The sequence below is a fragment of the Entelurus aequoreus genome, linkage group LG13, assembly GCF_033978785.1.
Source record: "Entelurus aequoreus isolate RoL-2023_Sb linkage group LG13, RoL_Eaeq_v1.1, whole genome shotgun sequence".
Classification (NCBI taxonomy): Eukaryota; Metazoa; Chordata; class Actinopteri; order Syngnathiformes; family Syngnathidae; genus Entelurus; species Entelurus aequoreus.
In genome coordinates this window covers 70,134,550-70,159,583 of record NC_084743.1, presented here as the reverse complement: position 1 = coordinate 70,159,583, position 25,034 = coordinate 70,134,550, and the positions used below count along the sequence as shown (strand labels likewise).

At 39.5% G+C, this 25,034-nt stretch overlaps 1 protein-coding gene and 1 pseudogene across 1 annotated transcript; one reads left to right on the top strand and one right to left on the bottom strand.

The window, feature by feature from the left end:
• Window positions 1-25,034, bottom strand: part of LOC133663043 (multiple epidermal growth factor-like domains protein 6) — a 142,350-nt pseudogene that overhangs the window by 54,935 nt on the left and 62,381 nt on the right.
• Window positions 315-16,517, top strand: LOC133663965 (EH domain-containing protein 2-like). Its single transcript, XM_062068705.1, has 6 exons — window positions 315-615; window positions 700-876; window positions 10,895-10,992; window positions 11,364-11,776; window positions 14,307-14,471; window positions 15,264-16,517. The coding sequence occupies exons 1-6, from the start codon at window positions 392-394 to the stop codon at window positions 15,813-15,815; spliced, it is 1,629 nt and encodes a 542-aa protein (XP_061924689.1). The 5' UTR covers window positions 315-391; the 3' UTR covers window positions 15,816-16,517.

Genomic DNA, 25,034 nt, shown 5'->3' with positions numbered 1-25,034 from the left:
ATTATTGATTAAAAAAGATACTTTATTAACTTGTAATGAAACAAAAAGTTTGTCTTATGCAACTATTGATTAAAAAAAAGATACTGAAAACAAAGACTTGCACATGTAAGACATTTACAGCATGAGCATGGACACATCTGCAATCATTGTAAAGAATGATTAATCGATGTGTAGTCTGCCAAAATTGTCCCTATGCAGCAGCAAAAACCCCACTCCACCCTTGTCCCGCTTGACAGTGGCTTTGTGTGAGGTGCAGCTGCAGTCTCTGGTTACACCCTCTCCACCCTCCACATGTCCCGCTGCAGGATGGAGCAGGCAGCTGTGAGAATCTGACAATATTCCATGAGAGCGTTCTGCTATCATTTCGTTGAAAGACCAGCAAGAAGTGATCATGATGTCTATCCGGAGACTTCGTGGCGACCCTAAAACCCTGGGGGATGTCAATATGGTGAAGGAGGAGTTGAGGAATCTTTACTACAAACGACTGTTGCCGATAGAGAAGCACTATTCCTTCCATCAGTTCCACTCTCCAAGCTACGAGGACGCAGACTTTGACAACAAGCCGATGGTGCTGGTGATGGGTCAGTACTCAACGGGAAAGACGACTTTTATCAGGTAAGTATCAAGATTGCATTACTTTGTGCATTTGAAAACACTGCATTCTGCTGACTCTACAGAAAAACACTTTGTAATCCTCAGATATCTAATCGAACAAGACTTTTTGGGGAGCAGAGTTGGACCAGAGCCAACCACTGATTGCTTCACAGCCTTAATGCATGGGGAGGCGGAGGGAGTCATACCAGGGAATGCCCTCACCATGGATCCCAAAAAACCCTTTCGCAACCTTGACCCTTTTGGAAACACTTTTCTAAACAGGTAACAGGAGGAAGGGGAATGTCATATAAGGTCTTGTTTTAGAAGTGATAGTCTTACTGAGCTGTAACAAAAATGTTAGTGAGAGGAAGTACGGTTTTTATAAGTGAGGACAAGAGCATAACGTTGCTAATAGAACCATTTTAAAACAAGTTACAAAGGCTCTATATTGGTTTTTGGCGATACTACAAAGTTGGGTATCGATCCAATACCAAGTGCAGTAGTTCCAGTGGATGATACTTCACATTTTCAAGATCAATGCATGATTCAATTATTGATCAAAATTACAAGCAGACAAATACACAGGATGGCGATGTAGCAATATCAATTACATTTTTGTACTATTCTCTACTATTGGCTCTGATTTAAATCCTTTGGTTTTTGCCCTTAAAGGAGAACTGCGTTTTTTTGGGAATTTTGCCAATCATTCACAATCATTATGAACGACATGACGACGAATGTATTTTTGTTTATTCATTCAAACTCGTAAAAAAAGGAAATAAAAGTCCGCTTACAATGGAGCCAATGGGAGGTCCTCTGTTCCGCCCATAAAACCCAATAAATACCCATTCAAAAACCACAAACAATACTCCATTTACATTTCGGGACTTGAATATTAACCAAGTATTTGTGATATTGTTATTATACACGCTAATGCAGACTAACTATTTATAGCCGCGCCGTGATCAATAGCTTGTGTGGCATCATCTTCATGCTTCCTTGGTTGTGGAAGTTTATTGTAGATCATAAATCCTGCCTTTCGCATGGATAGTAGAAGGATGAGGATGTATTCCGACTAGTTGGTACACTTTGACAGCCAATTTAGACCCGGGAATAGCGAGAACGACATGAAAAGAAGCTTACATTCACGGCACTTTTCTTCGCAAGGATTATGAATCGTTCTTGATCTAAATGGGACTAAGATTATAAGAAAAAAGTTCCAGCAATCGGTGTGATGTTTTATTATGTTTGTTGGCTCTCATTAAGTCTGCAGTGAATAGTAATCAGTGATGTTGTAAATGTTGTGATGCATTTTTTAATTTAATGCGCCGCGTATGCTTGAAATAAGCAAAATAAGTACATTTTAAATGTGCCCGTTACTACATTACATGTATACTTAAATCATGTTTATAAAACCTTAATGGAGGTGTTTGGGTGTTTTTAAGGGCTTGTATAGGCAGAGTAGAGTGACTCACGTGGGTTCATTGTAAGCGGATATTTAATCACATTCATTTACTATTTAAAATGCAATAAAAAAAACAAAAAACATGTATTATTTTCTTATGTAAGGATTGTGAATGATGGGCAAAATTCCGAAATAAATGCAGTTTTCCTTTAAAGCCCACTTACAGTTGCGATCAAAAGTTTACATACACTTGTAAAGAACATAATGTCAGGGCTGTCTTGAGTTTCCGATCATTTCTACAACTCTTATTTTTTTGTGATAGAGTGATTGGAGCACATACTTGTTGGTCACAAAAAACATTCATGAAGTTTGGTTCTTTTATGAATTTATTATGGGTCTACTGAAAATGTGACCAAATCTGCTGGGTCAAAAGTATACATACAGTAATGTTAAGTTAAGTTAAAGTACCAATGATTGTCATACACACACTTGGTGTGGTGAAATTTGTCCTCTGCATTTGACCCATCCCCTTGACCACCCCCTCAGAGGTGAGGGGAGCAGTGGCTAGCAGCGGTGCTGCGCCCGGGAATCATTTTTGGTGATTTAACCCCCAATTCCAACCCTTGATGCTGAGTGCCAAGCAGGGAGGTAATGGGTCCCATTTTTTTATAGTCTTTGGTATGACTCGGCCGGGGTTTGAACTCACAACCTACCGATCTCAGGGCGGACACTCTAACCACTAGGCCACTGTCCCTTGGCAAGTTTCACTGCAATAAGGCGCTTTTGGTAGCCATCCACAAGCTTCTGGCAAGCTTCTGGTTGAGTTTTTGACCACTCCTCTTGACAAAATGTGTTGGTTTTCTGACCAGCATTGTCCACATGTTTATGTCAGGACTTTGAGAAGGCCTTTCTAAAACCTAAATTTTAGCCTGATTTAACCATTCCTTTACCACTTTTGACGTGTATTTGGGGTCATCGTCCTGTTGGAACACCCAACTGCGCCCAAGACCCAACCTCCTGGCTGATGATTTTGGGTTGTCCTGAAGAATTTGGAGGTAATCCTCCTTTTTCATTGTCCCATTTACTCTCTATAAAGCACCAGTTCCATTGGCAGCAAAACAGGCCCAGAGCATAATACTACCACCACCATGCTTGACGGTAGGAATGGTGTTCCTGGGATTAAAGGCCTTACCTTTTCTCCTCCAAACATATTGCTAGGTATTGTGGCCAAACAGTTCAATCTGACATCACATGGACAAAGATAAGACCTTCTGGAGGAAAGTTCTGTGGTCAGATGAAACAAAGATTGAGCTGTTTGGCCACAATACCCAGCAATATGTTTGGAGGCGAAAACGTGATGCCTTTAATCCCAGGAACACCATGCCTACCGTCAAGCATGGTGGTAGTTGTATTATGCTCTGGGCCTGTTTTGCTGCCAATGGAACTGGTGCTTTACAGAGAGTAAATGGGACAATGAAAAAGGAGGATTACCTCCAAATTCTTCAGGACAACCTAAAACCATCAGCCCGGAGGTTGGGTCTTGGGTGCAGTTGGGTGTTCCAACAGGACAATGACCCAAAACACCCGTCAAAAGTGGTAAAGGAATGGCTAAATCAGGCTAGAATTAAGGTTTTAGAATGGTCTTCCCAAAGTCCTGACTTAAACATGTGGACAATGCTGAAGAAACAAGTCCATGTCAGAAAACCAACAAATTTAGCTGAACTGCACCAATTTTGTCAAGAGGAGTGGTCAAAAATGTAACCAAAAGCTTGTGGATAGCTACCAAAGCGCCTTATAGCAGTGACACTTGCCAAGGAACATGTAACCAAATATTAACATTGCTGTATGTATACTTTTGACCCAGCAGATTTGGTCACATTTTCAGTAGACCCATAACAAATTCATAAAAGAACCAAACTTCATCAATGTTTTTGTGACCAAAAAGTATGTGCTCCAATCACTCTATCACAAAAAAATAAGAATTGTAGAAATTATTGGAAACTCAAGGCAGCCATGACATTCTGCGCTATGTAAACTTTTGATCGCGACTGTATGTCCACTGACTTATATGCTGAGTTCATTAACAGTAACAAAAACGACAAAAGATTTTGTGATAATAAAAAGTCTCGATCTAACCACTGTATTATCGACCATATACTGATACTATACCTGGAATTGTTACTGTACATATTTATTGTTCGGATCAGTTTATTCAGTTATATAGCACATTTAAAAACAACCCCAGTTGGCCAAAGTGCTGTACAGACATAAGAAAAGGGCCACATGGTGTCACATTTACATTGTAACACGGAAGGATGAATACGGTAGTAAAATATACCTTAAAAGAAGTGCAGAATATATCACCTAAAATGCTAAAATGTAATAAATAAATGAAAAAGGATTAAAAAAAAGAAATAAAAACAACCAAGATACCCTGTCTAACTGGATTTGAACGCCACAGAGTAAAAATATGTTTTTAGCCTAGATTTAAATTGGCTCAGAGACTGGGAGGACCTAATAGATAGTGGAATGTTGTTCCACAGTCTGGGCCCTGCCACTGAGACGGCTCTATCTCCTCTGTTTTTTAGCCTAGTTTTTGGGACAGCCAGGAGTAGCTGGTCTGAAGACCTCAGGGTCCTGCTGGGACAATAAGGCTGCAGCAGCTCAATAAGATAGGGCCAGGCTTCTTGGTGCAAGCATTTAAAATCAAAAAGTACAATTTTAAAATCAACTCTAAATGTAACTGGAAGCCAATGAAGGGAAGCCAGTACAGGGTAATGTGCTCACGTCGTTTAGTTTTAGTTAAAAGACGAGCAGCAGAATTCTGCAAGCGCTGCAGCCGCTGGAGAGAGCCCTGATCCAGGCCTGCATACAAAGAATTACAGTAATCCAGCCGTGACGTCACACATGCATGGATAGCTCTTTCAAAGTCAGCCTGTGGAAGATACTGTTTTATTTTTGCGAGGAGTCTTAGTTGAAAGAAGCTAGATTTAATGACAGAGCTAATTTGTTTGTCCATCTTAAGCAAGCTGTCAAAAGTGACTCCAAGGCTCCTTGCTGACGTGTGGCAATATGATGACAGAGCACCAAGAGCACTGTCATGTCCTTGCAGCCGGTTTGTTTGACCAAATACGACGATTTCTGTTTTATTTTTGTTTAAGTATAAAAAAATTGGCCCCCAACCATTCCTGTATATCATGCAAACAGTTCTGCAGAGTAGTCATCGCAACCTGGGTGTTGCCTACTGTTACATGCAGATATATTTGAATAGCGTCTGCGAAACAGTGAAAAGAGACATTGTGCTTTTTTAAAAACAGCACCCAGGCAAAGCATGCATAAAGAAAAGAGGACAGGTGCTAAAATTTTACTTTTGGGTACACCATACTTAAGGGGAGACTCAGAGGAGGAGTATTGGCCTAGGTTTACAGAAAATCTTCTGCTGGTCAAAAATGACTGGAACCATTTTAGAGCTGTTCCCCTAATACCCACACAAGACTCAAGGCGAGTTAAAAGAATGCTGTAGTCCACAGTATCAAAAGCAGCTGTCAAATCTAAAAGCACAAGAACTGCAGATTGACCTGAGTCCACAGCTAAAAGCAGGTCATTAAAAACTCTTAAAAGGGCAGTTTCTGTGCTGTGTTGTGATTTCAAACCAAACTGGAATTTTTCCCCAATATCATTTGAGTTAAGATAAGGAAGAAGTTCATCATAAATAACCTTCTCTAGGACCTTGGATAAAAAAGGCAACTTTGAGATTGGTCTAAAATTTGATAAAATATTGGGGTCAAGGTTATTCTTTTTGATTAGTGGCTGGACAACAGCATGTTTCAAGGAGTTTGGGAAACATCCACACCTCAGGGAGGAATTGACTAGGTGGACACTAAAAGGCCCAATAGAGTTAAAAACCTATTTAAAAAGCCGACATGGGATAATGTCCAGTGGACATGCAGACGGTTTTATCTGTTGAGCTATTTTTGTTCATTCAGGGAGGGAGTGGGACAACCTTAAGAAAGTCAATGACTTTACCATAAAAGTGGGTGATCATTGTTATCACCAGGAAAGATGAGGTCACCTACCTAGGTTCCATTCTAGAGGCTAACCTTTCCTGTGATAAAATGGTAACCAAGGTAATCAGAAAGGTTAACCAACGAGCGAGATTTCTCTACAGAATCTCCTCTCTGGTCAACAAAAGCACCTTGAGGATTCTGGCGGGAACTCTCGTTCAACCCTTTTTCGATTACGCATGCACCTCCTGGTACCCTAGCACCTCCAAAACCCTCAAATCTAAACTCCAAAGATCTCAGAACAAGCTAGTCAGGTTACTTCTAGACCTCCACCCCAGATCACACCTCACTCCTACCCACTTCTCTAAAGTGGGCTGGCTGAAGGTGGAGGACAGAGTTAAACAACTTGCACTGAGCCTAGTCTATAAAATCCACTACACCTCCCTGATACCAAAGTACATGTCAAACTACTTCCTTAACGTAAATGACCGTCATAACCACAACACCAGGGGGAGCTCCACTAACCACGTTAAACCCAGATTCCGAACTAACAAAGGTCTTAATTCATTCTCTTTCTATGCCACATCAATGTGGAATGCGCTCCCAACAGGTATAAAAGAAAGGGCATCTCTATCCTCCTTCAAAACCGCAATAAAAGTTCACCTCCAGGCAGCTACAACCCTAAACTAACACCCTCCCCGGATTGCTAATAATCAAATGTAAACAATCAAATGCAGATACTTTTTCTTATGCCTTCTGATCTCTCTCTCTCTCTCTCTCTCTCTCTCTCCCTCTCTCTCTCTCTCTCTCTCTCTCTCTCTATGTCCACTACTTGCTGTCCATATCCTACCCCCCCCCCCTCCACACCCCTGATTGTAAATAATGTAAATAATTCAATGTGATTATCTTGTGTGATGACTGTATTATGATGACAGTATATATGATAGTATATATCTGTATCATGAATCAATTTAAGTGGACCCCGACTTAAACAAGTTGAAAAACTTATTCGGGTGTTACCATTTAGTGGTCAATTGTACGGAATATGTACTTCACTGTGCAACCTACTAATAAAAGTCTCAATCAATCAATCAATCAAAACACTGGCTCAAAACACTCAAAGGCAGTAAGACATGTTTCCACAGAGACTACAGCAGCAGGAAGGGACAGTCTAATCATTGATATTTTCTCTGTGAAAAATGTCCAAAATTGTTCACAGAGAGTAGAAGAGGGCACCACACTGTTGGAGTTCAGTGGATTAATAAGCGAATGTTTACATTCAAGCAGTCTTAGTGGTTAGCATATCCTCCTACAGTGTGTAGCATGTATAGCTATTCCTTGTCAGTGATGATTTGTAAAAGAAGTTTATTTGCCGCCATGGAGGCGAGATTTGGTGACTTGGAAGTGGCTTTGCACTGTGGAGGGACATTAGCAAAGACGCTACGTTGCGTTGAGGACACGCTCATTCTTTCATCACAATTAAATTTATAGAAAACAGCTAAAATGCGTCATCAACACGATATAACTATAGCATTTAAATTTAATTTACTGTATATCGTCTATATCGCACTACCCCAAGATCACAGCTCTTACCATGGTCTGGTACCTGAAGATTTCTATGATCTATTAACCTGCATTGCAGTCCTTAATCTCAATTGGAATTTTCACACCTCTCCCCTTTTATATATATTAATTAGGGCTAGAGATGTCCGATAATATCGGCCTGCAGATATTATCGGCCGATATATGCGTTAAAATGTAATATCGGAAATTATCGGTATCGTTTTTTTTATCATCGGTATCTTTATTTTTTTTTATTTTTTTTTTTTAATTAAATCAACATAAAAAACACAAGATACACTTGCAATTAGTGCACCAACCCAAAAAACCTCCCTCTCCCATTTACACTCATTCACACAAAAGGGTTGTTTCTTTCTGTTATTAATATTCTGGTTCCTACATTATATAATACAGTCTGCAAGGGATACAGTCCGTAAGCACACATGATTGTGCGTGCTGCTGGTCCACTAATAGTACTAACCTTTAACAGTTCATTTTACTCATTTTCATTCATTACTAGTTTCTATGTAACTGTTTTTATATTGTTGTACTTTGTTTTTTATTCAAGAAAATGTTTTTAATTTATTTATCTTATTTTACTAATTTTTTAAAAAAGTACCTTATCTTCACCATACCTGGTTGTCCAAATTAGGCATAATAATGTGTTAATTCCACGACTGCATATATCGGTTGATATCGGTATCGGTTGATATCGGTATCGGTAATTAAAGAGTTGGACAATATCGGAATATCGGATATCGGCAAAGAGCCATTATCGGACATCCCTAATTAGGGCTGTCAAAGTTAGCGCGAAGGTAACAAGTTACCGAAAGTTTCCTTTATCGGCAAAAAAAATTTTGAAGCCCTGGCAGGTCGCTCTCTTTACAAGACCAAAGTTATGTCCATCCACTGTCGGTGTGAGTTCCTAGCTACTAGAAACACTAGCAGTGTTGCCATGAAAGCGACTTTAGGCTTGGATTTTTCTAAACTCGCCTGCAGATTTCATGAGTCGCAGGTTGCGTATTTTTGGGCCTGTTTTTGAACGTGTGGTTACTTATTTGGGCTTGTTTTTCTGTTCACGTTTAAAGCAAAACATGAATGTGAGGATGGCGCCGCTAGCATAAATGCTACTTAAATAGGATTGCCAAAGGTCCCTTGAAACACGGAATCATTTCGTATTTAGAAACAAAAGTATTGAGCAGTCAAGTGGCGCACTTGTCCAGTAATTTTATTAACTAAGTGGCCAACAGAGCCGATTATTTTAGTTTCCATGTTCCCGGGTTGTCGCGCCCTGTAAAAGAACAAGGTAAATTGTGACATCACACGCCAGTTTTGACACGGCAGTTTCGCCAACACGCACGGAGCAGGCATCTTGTCAGCGCAGCAGATACTGTAACGAAAGTAAGTGTATGAGAGTTTAAATACAAGTGTTCTCCTGTCTATGGTTGCAATAAGCGCAATATTTATATGAGCGTGTTTGTTTCGTAACTGAGTGCAGTTGGTCCGAGGTCCAGCACACGTCATTTAATGTGGATATTACACTTCCAATTTGAGGTATGTGGCTTAAAACTATTAATGGCGTGTCATTTATTCCACTTTAATGAGCTATGAGTGTGTGTAATGCTTTTATTTAATGATAAATTACACAACATAGCATAAAGAAAATAATCTCGCTGAGAGGAGATCTACTAACAAATGTTATATTAGTGAAACAAATATCTCACCTCTCTTTTTCTAACAGTAGTTTTCACAGTGATGAAAGTTGGAGACCTGCTCTATCATAAAGCTGCACACTGACTTTATTCTCTTTTAAGTTAAGCAGGACATACCCCTGTTAAAGAAATATGTTTATTTTTATTAAGTTAAGCAGAAAATATTTCTATTTGAAAAAAATTAATCTGCACTTAATTCTTACTGTACTTACTGTCACCAAGTTTTGAGCAAATCAATGACTTGCAGTTCAGTAAAACAGTTCCCGTATGACATTCTGACTACAAAATTGCACTTGTATTTAAATATTACGGTATTTTTTTTAAAGAAAATGTTATTCATGCAAGCAAATAATAACCTGTGATCGATCATGATTAATCACAGAATTAGAGTGTGATTAATCTGATTTAAAAAATTATCACTTGAAAGCCCTAATATATATACATACCTGTATGTACGTTAGATCAAGAAAAAAACACGGAGGCTATTTCATCCCTACAAACCTGTTTCACAGGTTTCCCTGCTCTTCAGGGGAGTTTATTCCCCTGAAGAGCAGGCTAACCTGCTCTACCCCGGTATTGAGCACTGTATAACGGATAAACCACAGTAACCTGGACTATATATATATATATATATATATATATATATATATATATATATATATATATATATATATATATATATATATATATATATATATATATATATATATATATATATGTATGTATGTATGTATGTATGTATGTATGTATATGTGATTGTGATTGTCACACACACACTAGGTGTGGTGAAATTTGTCCTCTGCATTTGACCCATCCCCTTGATCACCCCCTGGGAGGTGAGGGGAGCAGTGGGCAGCAGCGTAGCCGCGCCCGGGAATCATTTTTGGTGATTTAACCCCCAATTCCAACCCTTGATGCTGAGTGCCAAGCAGGGAGGTAATGGGTCCCATTTTTATAGTCTTTGGTATGACCCGGTCGGGGTTTGAACTCACAACCTACCGATCTCAGGGCGGTATATAAAGTAAATATATATATATATATATATATATGTATGTATGTATGTATATATATATATATATATATATATATATATATATATATATATATATATATATATATATATATATATATATATATATATATATATATATATATATATATATATATATATATATATATATATATAAAGTAAATATATATATATATATTTATATATAAAGTAAATATATATATATATATTTATATATATATATCTATTTTATTTATTTATTTATTTATTTTTTTTAATGTATTTATTTATTTTCATAATAAGATTGTTGTGTTGAACTGTTTAAAAAAGCTTAATGTTTAATAAACAAACATTTGCATAATCATATATTGTCAAGTCCCATGTTGTGTGTGCATTTTAAAAAGGTATACTTAATAAAGATTTCTTTTAAAAACCTCTTTGCGACTAATCATGAGTTAACTCTGGACAAAATGTGATTTGTTTTGATTAAAGTAAAGTTTTAATTAAAATGAAAAAGAGAAATCAATTAAACAAAGCATATGATTACATATTTTCATCGTTTGGGGGCCTTTTTATTAATTTATAAAGTGATATAATAATCTAATTCCAGGTTTCAGTGTGTGCAGATGCCCAATCAGGTCCTTGAGAGTATCAGCATCATCGACACACCGGGCATTTTAACTGCAGCAAGGAAAAAACTAAGCAGGGGTGAGTTCAGATACCAGTTTTTCTCGTGTTTTTCTCGTAGCATCTGCAGACATCCAGTTGATATCAAGACTGTAGTAAAAACAGATGTAACAAAAGAAAGAATCTGACTTATGCAAAGTTCAATAAAATTGGTTTGAGTGGTAACCACAACAGATGAGAACATTGTGACAGTGTTGGAAGGAGACGAGCAGAAAGTATCATAGCTGTTCTCTGCTGTGTTTTATTGACACGTTGATCTGTGGGTGGAACTGAAATGGCTGAAAGCAGTGGGGGCCACTGGGATATGTTACATGTTTCTTGCTCCTTGAGGCACCGAGGCAGACCTCATTACCACGGGGCGCTAATGAAAACCCTGTGTTCCTCCTCCTCAGGCTACGACTTCCCAGCCGTGCTGCGCTGGTTCGCCGAGCGTGTGGATCGAATAATCCTGCTGTTCGACGCACACAAGCTGGAGTTCTCAGATGAGCTCACCCGGGCCTTCGGGGCTCTGTTTGGCTACGAGGACAAGTTACGAGTGGTCCTGAACAAGGCCGACAGGGTCGACTCCCAGCAACTCATGAGAGTATATGGCGCCCTCATGTGGTCGTTGGGCAAAGTGTTTAGGACGCCTGAAATTTTGCGAGTTTACATCGGATCTTTTTGGTCAGAGCCAAGACAAACGTGTGACCACTACGAACTGATCGAGCTGGAGGAGGAGGATCTCTTGGCCGACATAAGGAACCTTCCACATAACGCTGCCGTGAGGAAACTGAATGACTTGGTGAAGAGAGCCCGGCTGGTGAGGGTAAGAGAGTCTACTCATTTTGGTGTTTTATTTCGTGGTGTCTCGATCTGATAGCAATATCATATACAGCAGGGGTGTCCAAAGTGCGGCCCTGGGGCCATTTGCGGCCCGCAGCTAATTGTTTATCGGCCCGCCACACATTCTGGAAATGCTATTCAAAAAATAAACATTAATTAGAAAAAGTTGCAATGTTGACACAAAGCTGCCAAGCAGGCTGTTTTTTTTTCTTTTGTCTATCTTTATTTTTCTTTTTTTGCCATTGCTTAAAAAAAAAAAAAAAATCAATGTTATAATGAATTATTGACCTATTCAAGGCTCCCATTATTTCAAATATTTCACTTTAAAATGTTTTATGTGGAAAATATTGCATATATTGTGTGGTTGCCATACAAAAACATCAACGTTTTCTTTGACAAAAGAGCATAAAACAAACAAAATGATAGTTCAAACCTAAAATTGACAGATATATCTGAAGTTGATCTCGTAACTTAAGTGTTGAAAGTAAAAAAACCTAATACAAATGTATCACTTTGAGTGGGGCACCTTTTGTATCCTAAATATATTTAATGGGATTTTATTTATCTTTTCACTGTGATTACTCAAAAATAACAATTAATTAATATCAATGGTGTCTTGCATTATTGATGTTTTTAAGGCTCTAATTACTTCACATCAAACATTGCTTTCTGAATGTTTTGGGCAGTGGGGGAAATACTGCATATTTCAGTTTTATTATAAAAAACAAAGTTGTCTTGACAGAAAAGGCATAAAACCTTTTTGGTTTTTTAAATTTTATATCAACCTGAAGTTTATATACTGTAGAGATTTACTGTAACCGTTAAATAAAAAAATTATTTGACTTGTTTTTAACATTTTAATGACTTAGAAACTGTATGGTCCCCGGGAGCCCTAAAGGTAAAAAAAAAACAAAATCCATATATTTTGTTATGATTTGAAAATGAAAACTATCAAAATGGCCCGCGCAGGCTTTAATTTTTCCATATGCGGCCCTCAGTAGAAAAAGTTTGGACACCCCTGATATACAGTATTAGTCCGATATCAGCAAAAAAAGTATTAGGATGATATCAGCTAAATCTAAACCAGTGATTCTCAAACTTTGGTACACTCCCTGCTTGGCACTCAGCATCAAGGGTTGGAATTGGGGATTAAATCACAAAAAATATTCCCGGCCGCGGCCACCGCTGCTGCTCACTGCTCCCCTCACCTCCCAGGGGGTGATCAAGGGTGATGGGTCAAATGCAGAGAATAATTTCGGCACACAGAGTGTGTGTGTGACAATCATTGGTACTTTAACTTGAACTTTTATGTACAACTAGTGGTATACGCCGGCTCTATTTAGTGGAACGCCAAATAATCACTCAAGTGATTTGTGTTTTATTTTGCTATATTTAACCACAATGTTACTGTTCAAACTGCGTGTAATATTACAGTGGACATAAATATGGACAGCGGAATGTCCTCCAGTAAGCACACACTTTAGTCAAGTAATTTACAAAAGGTAAACATGGCAGACTACTTGAAGCTAGGCGCTACACAACAGCTAAGCACACAATAGCACGCAAGCTAGACATAGATAATAAGTGTCCTTAATTCAGTGCTTCACAAATAGTGGGTTGGGCCCCTGTGGGGGGGCATGAGAGGCAATAGTGTAATAGCGTATATCTTGACAGATACAGTTAATCAAACTCATGAAAACAAAGAAATATATACAAAATACAAAAAATAAATTGACACTTTCAATTATAGCCAGACGAAACAGAAATACACAGGCTTGTTATGAAAATCCAAAGCAATATTGGAAGGTACTGAATACGATTCTCAGCCGGGGTCAACAAACTATTATCCTTTCTGATGCCAAATGCAAACGAAATGATGACGATCGAGCCAACCGTTTTAACAAGTTTTTAATACCATAGGAAAATCCCTCTCAAACAACATAAATCCACTAGGGGGTGCAATTTATCATCAATATCTAAAAGGTAATTACACCAACTCACTCATTTGGGGGATGCGTGTAAATAAAATAATTGTGTCACAGAAAATAATTGAGAACAACTGCCTTAATTGCACAATACAGCAGTCGAAAACACCATATTTGTCAACATAAGTATACAAAAATAATATGTCCAAGGCAGAAGTGTATTAGAAAGTATCCAGTAACAATCAATTCAGTGCATCATGAGACTGACTTAATGATGCAGTAGGTGTCACTAAAAAACAAACTGCCACTCCATTAAAACTTAAAGACAGCATTCCAGATGGTTAGTAATAAATGTTATTGTTTTTCATACCTACATTGTTCTCTGACTAATTTCACTTGATCCAACCTTTTTTAACATTCGACACTACAAAATAGCAGAAGTATGTATGATTCCTGCTGATATCGTATCGGATCAATATCGGTGTCGGCCAATACTCATGGCTCCAATGTCGTTGTCGTAATGAAAGTAAAAAGATTGTACGGGGACACCAATAGTTTTATTAAATGTTTGCTTTCTCGCCCTCTTAGGCCCATGCACACATTATCAGCTATTTGAAGCAAGAGATGCCAACTTTTTTTTGCAAAGAGAGCACGAAGCACAATCTGATCTACCAGCTTCCTGTCATTTTCACCAAGATCCAGCAGCAACACCGAGTTCCAGCAGGAGATTTCCCCGACTGCACCAAGATGCAGGTCAGGTTTACATGCTGCTACCACTCACACTGCTTAACACAGCCTAACCACTTAAGGAATGACCCGGAAGAAAATGTACCATTCATTTAACGTAAGCCTAAACCTAACGCAGAGCCAGCAACTATGACAAGAATTTGGATTATTGAACATTTGCTGCTGAACAAAACGTTTGGGGGTAGCTACAAAGTAAGCAGACATAAACCTGCACAATTTTATGAGATCAAAGACGAGCGTTGCCGGATGGGAAATGACAAATGATTGTATCAGAAGTTTTAGAGTATCGGATTTTGAGTACATAGCTTGTTTGACGTTGCTCAGGACCATCTACTGCAGTAAAACATTACCACAGACTCTGTGTAAAGTAGCTTATAATGCAGTTTTTAATCGGGGTGCCCGAGCCGATACTGATATCGGATTTTGGTCCGATATCAGCAAAAAAAACTTATAGAATATATCGGCTCGCATCTAAAAACTCAGCTATGCAAAATTGCACAGCCAGTTATTATCTAAATGTCCTCAATAAACACACAAGGTTGGTCTTTTCTTGTATTTTAGTGAATTCATTCAATTTACTATTATTTGAATATTGTTCGTATTGCACAACCGTACCTTTCGGAGCAGTTTATTTTTAAAATAAAATCATAATTTCAGAGAAGATATATAAGTAAAGGGTCCCCACTCCTTCTCTACATCAGTTTGGGGGTCCTTGGCCTGGAAAACATCGACATCCTCTGATATATAGTATAAATTCTTCCCTGCCTTAATTAGTTCTTTGCAACTTTACTCTTTCAGGAGCAGCTCCTGGGTCAGAATTTCTCCAAGTTCAAGAAACTCAAACCGAGTCTGATGGCTTCGCTCGATAAACTCCTAAACAACGACATAGCAAACCTGGTGCCCATGCTGCAGCAACAAGAACTGATAAAGAAATCCCTCCCGGGCGTGCTCGATGGCGAGTTCCTCGGAACGTTCAGGCGCGAACATTACAAGAGACATCCCTTCAAAGAACTCAAAGAAGACAGCGACCAGGACCTCCACGAGTGGGTCGTGGAGAGACACAAGCCAAAGTATGACGAGATCTTCTACAACCTCAGCCCAAACGAGGGCAAACTGAGTGGCACCAAAGTCAAAGCGTGGATGATGACAACCCTTCTGCCCAATTCAGTGCTTGCACATATCTGGCGGCTGTCAGATGTCGATGGTGATGGTATGTTGGACAATGAGGAGTTTGCTTTGGCTGTCCACCTTATTGAAGGTAAACTCGAAGGCCATTGGCTCCCGCGTGAGTTGCCCTCTTACCTGCTGCCACCTTCCAAACGACTAAACACGACTGAAACTGAAATCTAAGCAAGATTTCACAGTGAAAAAAACCTGAGGATGTGTACATTATTTGTACAGTAGGAAGGGGATTCATATGGCCCCATTTGTTGCGGTTTACCTGACACATGAAACGTGACAAATTGGGGGGGTGTACTATCCACTTTAGCCGCCAAATGGCAGTAGAGTGTTGAATATCTTAAAATGTGTTTTGTGGCAATTCCAACTTTGAGCACAGCATCAGTTGCTATGTGGAGTGGCGCTTTCCATCATTTCCAGCAAAACGCATTGCCAAATGATTACCCCCCCCCCCCTTCCACCCAGGAATGAGGCCATATGAATTCCTTTCCTACTGTACATAATGTACCGCTAAAAGCCATGTAACCATTTGTTATTGATAGTATTCAAGGCCATTCTACGGGAATCTGTGCCATTTTATTGTTGTAACTCTCGAATTAAACGTCAATTTCTGTATTTTGTCAACAACATCCAACCCAGGTGACATCATACACGGCACACTATTGGCTGATGGCGGACCAATCACAGAGCACTGTGTTCTCTCTGTCCTGGCAGATGCTGTTTGTGTGTTTGCGCCATGTTTTTGTCTTAACATTTAGATTTATTTGAAGCCCTTCCGTGTCGTCCAAAAAGTTGTGCGCCCCAAGACTCAAAGTGAGCTGCTTACCATCGGAGAAAAGATGAACCTCTGCATTGCTTGGTTGGTATGAGCTGCTATCTACTAGCTGCCTTTACAGAATCAATGACACTTCGCTTGGCAACATGAAGAAAGAGAATAAGGACAACGGGCAACAGTGTCTTACTCAAAAGACTGCGCCAAAAAGCTCATTCTTTAGCATCATCATTTGTGAGTACCAATATTTTATATTTTACAGTTACATAAGAGTGTAGAAAGGGTTTAAGACTAGAGGAAGTGTTTCTGAGAGTGTGACAAAGGTTAATAATTAGAGATGTCCGATAATGGCTTTTTTGCCCCGATATTGTCCAACTCTTAATTACCGATTCCGATATCAACCGATACCGATATAAACTACCGTTCAAAAGTTTGGGGTCACCCAAACAATTTTGTGGAATAGCCTTCATTTCTAAGAACAAAAATAGACTGTCGAGTTTCAGATGAAAGTTCTCTTTTTCTGGCCATTTTGAGCGTTTAATTGACCCCACAAATGTGATGCTCCAGAAACTCAATCTGCTCAACGGAAGGTCAGTTTTGTAGCTTCTGTAACGAGCTAAACTGTTTTCAGATGTGTGAACATGACTGCACAAGGGTTTTCTAATCATCAATTAGCCTTCTGAGCCAATGAGCAAACACATTGTACCATTAGAACACTGGAGTGATAGTTGCTGGAAATGGGCCTCTATACACCTATGTAGATATTGCACCAAAAACCAGACATTTGCAGCCAGAATAGTCATTTACCACATTAGCAATGTATAGAGTGTATTTCTTTAAAGTTAAGACTAGTTTAAAGTTATCTTCATTGAAAAGTACAGTGCTTTTCCTTCAAAAATAAGGACATTTCAATGTGACCCCAAACTTTTGAACGATAGTGTATACAGTCGTGGGATTAACACATTATTATGCCTAATTTTGCTGTGATACCCCGCTGGATGCATTAAACAATGTGACTTTACCATGAATTGATTAACGTGGACCCCGACTTAAACAAGTTGAAAAACTTATTCGGGTGTTACCATTTAGTGGTCAATTGTACGGAATATGTACTGTACTGTGCAATCTACTAATACAAGTTTCAATCAATCAATCAAAAACAAGGTTTTCCAAAATAAGAGAACAACTTCAACTCCAGTTATGGAAAAAAGTGCCAACATGGTGGTAGCGGGGGGTGTATATTGTAGCATCCCGGAAGAGTTAGTGCTGCAAGGGGTTCTGGGTATTTGTTCTGTTGTGTTTATGTTGTGTTACGGTGCGGATGTTCTCCCGAAATGTGTTTGTCATTCTTGTTTGTTGTGGGTTCACAGTGTGGCGCATATTTGTAACAGTGTTAAAGTTGTTTACACGTCACCCTCAGTGTGACTTGTATGGCTGTTGACCAAGTATGCTTTGCATTCACTAATGTGTGTGTAAAAGCCGCATATATTATGCGATTGGGCCGGCACGCTGTTTGTATGGAGGAAAAGCGGACGTGACGACAGGTTGTAGAGGACACTAAAGGCAGTGCCTTTAAGGCACGCCCCCAATAATGTTGTCCGGGTGGAAATCGGGAGAATGGTTGCCCCGGGAGATTTTCGGGAGGGGCACTGAAATTCGGGAGTCTCCCGGGAAAATCGGGATTTTAAAGCATTTATCTGCCGATATTATCGGACATTTCTATTAATAATAGTTAATAATATAACTTCCGTGGTAATCAGGCACAGCCCAAAGAGGCAACGTGGGTCCCCCCTCCAATGGGCTCACTACTCTTAGGGGGGGGAATAGAGGTTGGGCACAGTGTGAACTGGGCGGCAGCTAAAGGCAGGGACTTTGGCGTTCCGATCCTCGGCTACAGAAGCTAGCCCTTGGGACGTGGATTGTCACCTCGCTGGCGGGGAAGGAGCTTGTGCACGAGTTGGAGAAGTTTCGGCTGGATCTAGTCAGAGCTAGGGCTCTGGAACCAGTCCTCTCAAGAGGGGCTGGACTCTCTTCCACTCTGACGTTCCGAGCAGTGATAGGCGACGGACGGGGGTGGCAAAACTTGCTGCTCAGACGAGAGTGTAGCTTCCCTCCGCCTCCAGGTGGGGGGGACGGGTCCTGACTGTTGTTTGCACATATGCCCCAAACAGTATTTCTAAGTTCCCGCCTTTTTAGGATTCCCGAGAGGGAGTACTGAAGAGTGGTCCCCCAGGTGATTCCCTTGTTCTGCTGGGGGAATTCTACTCTCACATTGGCAACGACCGTGAAACCTGGACAGGCGTGATTGGGCGTAACGGCCACCCGGATCTGAACCCAAGAGGCCCGGGCCCCTCTAGTGGAAAAGTTAAGCCCCGAGGTCAAAAAGTTAAGAACTCCTACAGTCTTACAAATATGCAATCTGATCATTGTACTTGCTCAATAAAACAATTTACTTTACAGTTAGCTTTATCATGCATTTGTATAGAGTGGAACCTGGATTTACATATTTAATTGGTTCTATAAAGGGTTCATAAATAGAAAAGTTAGTAGATTGAAGCACATTTCTCCATAAGAAACAATGTAAACATAAATAATGGGTTCCAGCCTCAACAAAAGTTAATATTTTAGTAAAGGTTTGTACACTTTCAACACAATATAAAGCGCTATACAGTTCTGTATATCAAACAAACATACTCAACATTCTATCTAATAGCAAAGTCAAAACAATAACAACTGGCTGAACCGTCCTCATTTGCAGCTGCCCTGCTGACACGCCACTAGCCCTGTGGCGCACTCACAGTTTAAAATCACAAAACTCCTTAGCTTTTAACAGCCAGGTCGCTACGATGATTAGGAATAGAAAATAAAATCCGCTTTAGCTTGTTGGTTAATCTTCTCAGCATGCAGCAGAAGAGAAGGGGAGGGAGCAGTGTCGCCAACGCTGTGCTGTGTTTACTTCTTGAATGTTTCAAACCACACATAGCTTGTCTGTGCTTTCTTTGGACTCATATTGAGCTAGCAAAACCAAACAAATGCTGTGAAAAAGCTAAAACAGTCTCTAGTACTGTAACAAGCAATCAGCCCACCCCCAATGGATGTGCTGCCGGGGACAAAATGGCTGCGCTGTGAGGCACACAATGGATGGATGGAACGTCCGTATATTGAAACAAGGTTCGTGCAACAAAAACATAATTTTGTTTGCTCTGTGGTTCGTAAATAGAAAAGTTCGTATAATGAGGGGTTCGTGAGTCAAGGTTCCGCTGTATGTCATTTCCCGGCGACGCAAATGGCATCGATTCAGTCGAATTGCCCTCAAACACCTTTTAAAAAGAAGTCTGCACCGTAAAGTCAAGTTCCTACTCACGCAAATGGCAGCGTCGACCGTACAGCCCAGGGGGACACAAACAAGCTCCGTGCAGACGATGACAGCGGCCACTGTTTGGACAGTTGCACTTTCTCATGCAAAGACTTCCAAAATAACCCTTTGGACAACCTGGAATCATGAATGACATCAGTCAACACTTTAGGATGAGCAATAACTACAATAACAATGGATGTCATTTTGTATATCATTTATTTTTGTCATTTTTATATGTGTAAAATACTCACCATCCTCGCAGAGTAGACCTTTTACCCCGGGAGGGCACGAACACTCCCCAGTCACCGAGTCGCATGTACCTCCGTTCTTACATTGGCACAGATTGTTACAGGCGTGTCCATAAGTCCCCTGTGGACAAGCTGGAGAAGAATGTGGGGGTCATGAAAAAGTACAACGATACTGCTGGATGGAAGATTTGCACACTTTTTAAACATATTATTGATTATGGTTCAAAAAGTCCATATTTAATTTATTGAACTTGTTTCATATGATGATATACAGTTTTTATATCATTATGTACAGTGGGTCTGGGTTGGTTTTTGCCTCACCCCTCACTCAAAGCGTGAGTGAAGAATGCACACCTGGTCTATTAACACCTGATGGATGATACAGTATTATCTGCTCACAGATGCTACCTGATGGTTGTTTGAGCACAATGCAGCTCGGCCTGGATCGTCCCACTCCTTAATGCTTCAGTCACATGCATGATGTTCACAAGAATGAGGCAATATTGCAACATTACCTACTGTAAGTGGTAGTGTTTATTAAAACCATATCCCAGAGGTAGACGAGGAAAAAACTATAATAGAAAATACATAAAAATATATTTTCCTTGTTCTGAGGCGTATTTTTTTTAATTAAAGAGGCTGTTTGCAACATTTAAACAGATTCTTAGAGTGGCCCAACTTTCCGATGTATTTTTCACAGTACATCCCACCCTCTCATGGCTTCTAGTACGTAATGACATATGCACGCGCATTAGTTTTGAACCACTAATGGTAACATAAGCTAGACGGTGGTGTTCTTTTGTTAAATTTTTGCTTTGAAAAATGTTACTGTGAGAAAGTTGCAAACAACACCTTTAACGTTGAACTAACTTATGATTTTATGAATTTGATATCAATGTTTTAAGTGTTTTTAGAAAACTTAACCGCAAAAAGCACACGTTTGCAACAAAAATGGGAAAACAAATACTGTATTGATGTTATACTTGCTTTATACCGCACAGACTTTAAAGTAGATTGTAGTAAAAGCACATACTACTGTTTTAATTCATTATAAGTACTGTACTTTTTGGACTATAAGCCGCTACTTTTTTGTAACGCTTTGAAACATGCGTCTTGTAAAACGGTGCGGCTAATTTATGGATTTGTCTTCGCTAACAACCATAATGTTTTGTATTTCACAAATAGTTTTCATATTACACAGACAAAGACGCTGAAAAGGTGTGTTGTTGTTTGTGCTATGACGCCATCTTTTGGACCAGTTCGCTCACTGCAGGTGCTGCGGGTTGACAATGTACTTCCTGTTTTGTGCCGGAAGTACATCTGCTCGAAAGGATTCTTCATTCCTCTCTCCAAGCAACATATGTAAGTTTTACAATATTACTAAAACCATTCATACTTACTAAACAATCCCATGTTTTTGTGCATATTTGTACGTGCTCTCGAAATGTAATCGAGCTAGCATCATTAGCATTAGCTAATATGCTAACACGCTTACAAGTGTCTGTTTTAGTATTATTACCTTACAATGGCATTATTTTTGTATTGTTTCATTTTTACAAATCTCTCGGTAAATTCGCCAAAACGTCATCGTGGCGTTATTGAGTCTGTTGTTGAGTCTGGCTTCTGCAGCAAGTGGGTCCATAACTATGGCTTCTGTTTTGTTTGATCAGCCTTTTTACTGCCATGTTACAGGCAATATTTGGAAACAATTAGGGTGTCTAAATAAACATTTACAAAATCTTCAGTACCGGTATATATCTGCGGCTTATGGGCCGATACGGCTAATATAAGTAGAAATACAATTTGGTGGGTGTGGCTTTAATATCCGTGCGCTCTATAGCCTGGAAATTATGGTAATAATAGTAATAATTATTACAAAAAGCAAGTTTAATTGGTGCTGTGACGCAGCTCCTACCTTGTCTGCTCTGTCTCCATGTTTATTTTACGCTTGAAAAGTGCTTATCTTAAGCATTCATTTATTTACCCCCGCAGTTTAAGAGCATTTGTGAACAGTTGAAAGAGATCTATCGCAGTCATTTTTCATATAGATTATCATCACACATTAACATCTCCAACATGTAAATGCTGCCTTTTTGCCCGGTCAGCATTGCAAATAAAAAATGTTTTTTAATTGCGTTACCCTGGATAAACATAGATTAAATAAATGTATAAATACATGTAAACAAGGAAGTCAAGATGCCAGTGTGTTGTGAAAATTTTACATACTACATTTCCCAGAAGGCTTAGCACCGTGGACAGAAACCAGAAGTAGGTCTGAGCTTCGCAGTACGACACCTGTGCTATCTGAGCATTAAAGAGTTGATATATTGTTACACGTTGACGTCCCTTCTTCGTCTACACAACAAACAAACATACGTTTTGATTGGACAGTTGAAGGGCGTGTTTGACCGTCGCTCAGAGATAAATTTGATTGGCGAAAAGGACGCTGATTAGCCAAAATATGCGGTGAAGTTGCAGACATTGGAAAAGACTGTAAGGCTGCACATAATTTGCGGGGATTGGTTGAATTTGCGTGAACTGGCACAATTGGACATCGCAAAATACTGGAGGGACTAAATATTGAAGGGATTGGATGTGTAATATTAAGGTACATTTTTACATGGCACAAAGCCCAGTTTAATGTACAACTCAATTGTATATCACATTTATAGTACGGAGGCCCTGCTCCAACTTTGAGTTTGGGGGCCCTTAGGTTCGCATCCCTACACTTTGAAAACATATGTGGTGTGTTGATCCTAATGGACTTATTCCACATGGCTTTCCTGTCATGACTCCAGTTCAAAGTTTAACGCAAAGTCATTAATCACAGAAGTGCACGGGAAGAGCAGAGCCTTGCTTTTTAAAGCCAGCAATGGACATCCTTGGCCTCGGGCTGCCTGTGGAACCCTGGCCTTCATCCAGTAGCCGACGGATTGATTCCCCCGATGCTCTTTTGCTTAGAAGTCTATAAATCCCCCCAACACTACCACCTCACTTACGCAGAGGAGCTGACTGTTTTAATACATGACCCTGCATCGATGCACACAGTAGGCCATCTTACTCTAAAATTTAACCACACCTCTGGGTAAAGGTAGCTTCATCCAATAAGGTGGAAAATATTCAGGTTTTGTGTGTGCGTGCGTGCGTCCATACTGCCATCATGACCAAAAAAAAAAGTTGATAAATATAAAACGTTATCTCCCCATTGCTGCTCTGAGATTTCCCCAAAGATGCCTCACCTCCGCAAGGTAGACTAGAAATGTGTTGAGCAAGGAACAAACATATTATATATATCCATCCATACATCCATTTTCGACCGCTTGTCCCTCTCGGGGTTGCGGGGGTGGCTGGAGCCTATCCCGGCTGCATTCGGGCGGAAGATATAGATAATATACAATTTGATGGGACTTAATGTAAAATCAATAATTTGACAGCAATAGACTAAATGTTCCTGTATGACATACTGACACTAAAATTGCATTTTCGTCAAAATATTGGGGCATTTTTATAAATAAATAAATGATAACAAGCATGTAATTCACTCTGATTAATCAAAATCAAAAAGTGTGATTAATCTGATTTGAAACATAATTGTTGGTATAAGTAATAGATCTAATCGTTTGGTATAATATTTGAAAAAATCCAAAGCATCCCATAGAAACAATTTTCTTTGAACTACATTTGAAACTAAAGGAGGCATTTAGAGCCAATGTTGTGTGTGGTAAAAAGCAAATATGAACAGAATACAATAGAATAGTATAGGGCTCGAAAGGGCATGTGATTTCGCAATGCATTGTGGGTGCCGGGTAGCCATTTTTGCTGGACGTAGGTTTTGTTTACATAGCTGTACTGTACCCACAGCAATGTGAGAGAGAGCAACAAAATGGATTCAAATGGATCGTACAAAATAAAATAAAAATCAAGGGACCACACCGAGACAATTCCAAAGGCCAGCTCCCTTCAAAAAATAAGTTGAATTGGTGGAATTGATCCATATGAGTACATCTAATGGACAAGAGATTTGAATAAGCTACCGCCATTGTCAAAGCTAATCTTGTAGATATTTTGTCAATGGAGTCAGTTTTTAGACCGGTGAAGAATTTCGGAATGCAAAGTCTGTTAAGGCTCATTGTCTTCCATTCAAATTGCGCATAATTCACGGCTTTCATCTCTTACGTGTTTGAGATGGTACAAGGGTGCCATAGGAAAAAATAAGCCAATTATTACTTTCAGATACTTTGATCGCTGTGCTACTCTACCCGAAAATAATACTCATTAATTTTTGTGCCTACTCAACACTAAAAGTAGACAGACAACATTCTTTTTTCCAAAAGTACTGTATATTGTTTGTCACCTGCAGCTTGTTGCTTGGCTAATGCTAAGGCCCTACTAAATGCTACGTGTGTCACTAAATAAAACATGCTTTGATTCAGATTTAGCATGCAGTTTAAAAATGCAGTGAACAAAGCAACAAGTACCAAGTGATGGCGTCAAAAGTCATGTTTGATCGTCTCACGGCTGCTTTTCAGGCTATTTGCCATCTCTTTATAAGCTTCATAACTCCGCTTCATTCGGCTTTGCTTTCACGCTGGAAATGAGAAAAATCTCAACAAATCCTTTTTTTTTCCTGAAGCAATAATGACCACGATTGTGGAATTTCATTATCCCACACCTTGGCGCCATGTTTTGACCTCTAAGCACAGAGTCTTGTATTCAGCCATGTAAACAAGGGATTCAGAGTCCGGCAGTACCCACAATGCAATGCGTTACCACGTCATACGTTCAAGCCCTATAGAACAGTTGTACTTACTCTCATTGCAGATAACGCCAACCCATCCAGGTGAACATTCACAGCCATCTTTATTTTCGCCACAGGCTCCATTGACGCAGTCGTCACATTTCCAACTGCAGTCCTCCCCAAAAGAATTATCCAAGCATACTGGTAAGAAGAGAAAAGTTATTTCTTATGGTCAGAAAACACAGTTGGCGCCTAAAGGGGCCTCTTTGCTAAA

Bases quoted from the DNA above. Each gene is read 5' to 3' on its own strand.
- LOC133663965 (XM_062068705.1), top strand. From the start codon at position 392: ATGATGTCTATCCGGAGACTTCGTGGCGACCCTAAAACCCTGGGGGAT. The intron at 877-10,894 runs GTAACAGGAGGA...ATCTAATTCCAG, and splicing joins GGAAACACTTTTCTAAACAG to GTTTCAGTGTGTGCAGATGC. The intron at 11,777-14,306 runs GTAAGAGAGTCT...TCGCCCTCTTAG, and splicing joins AGAGAGCCCGGCTGGTGAGG to GCCCATGCACACATTATCAG.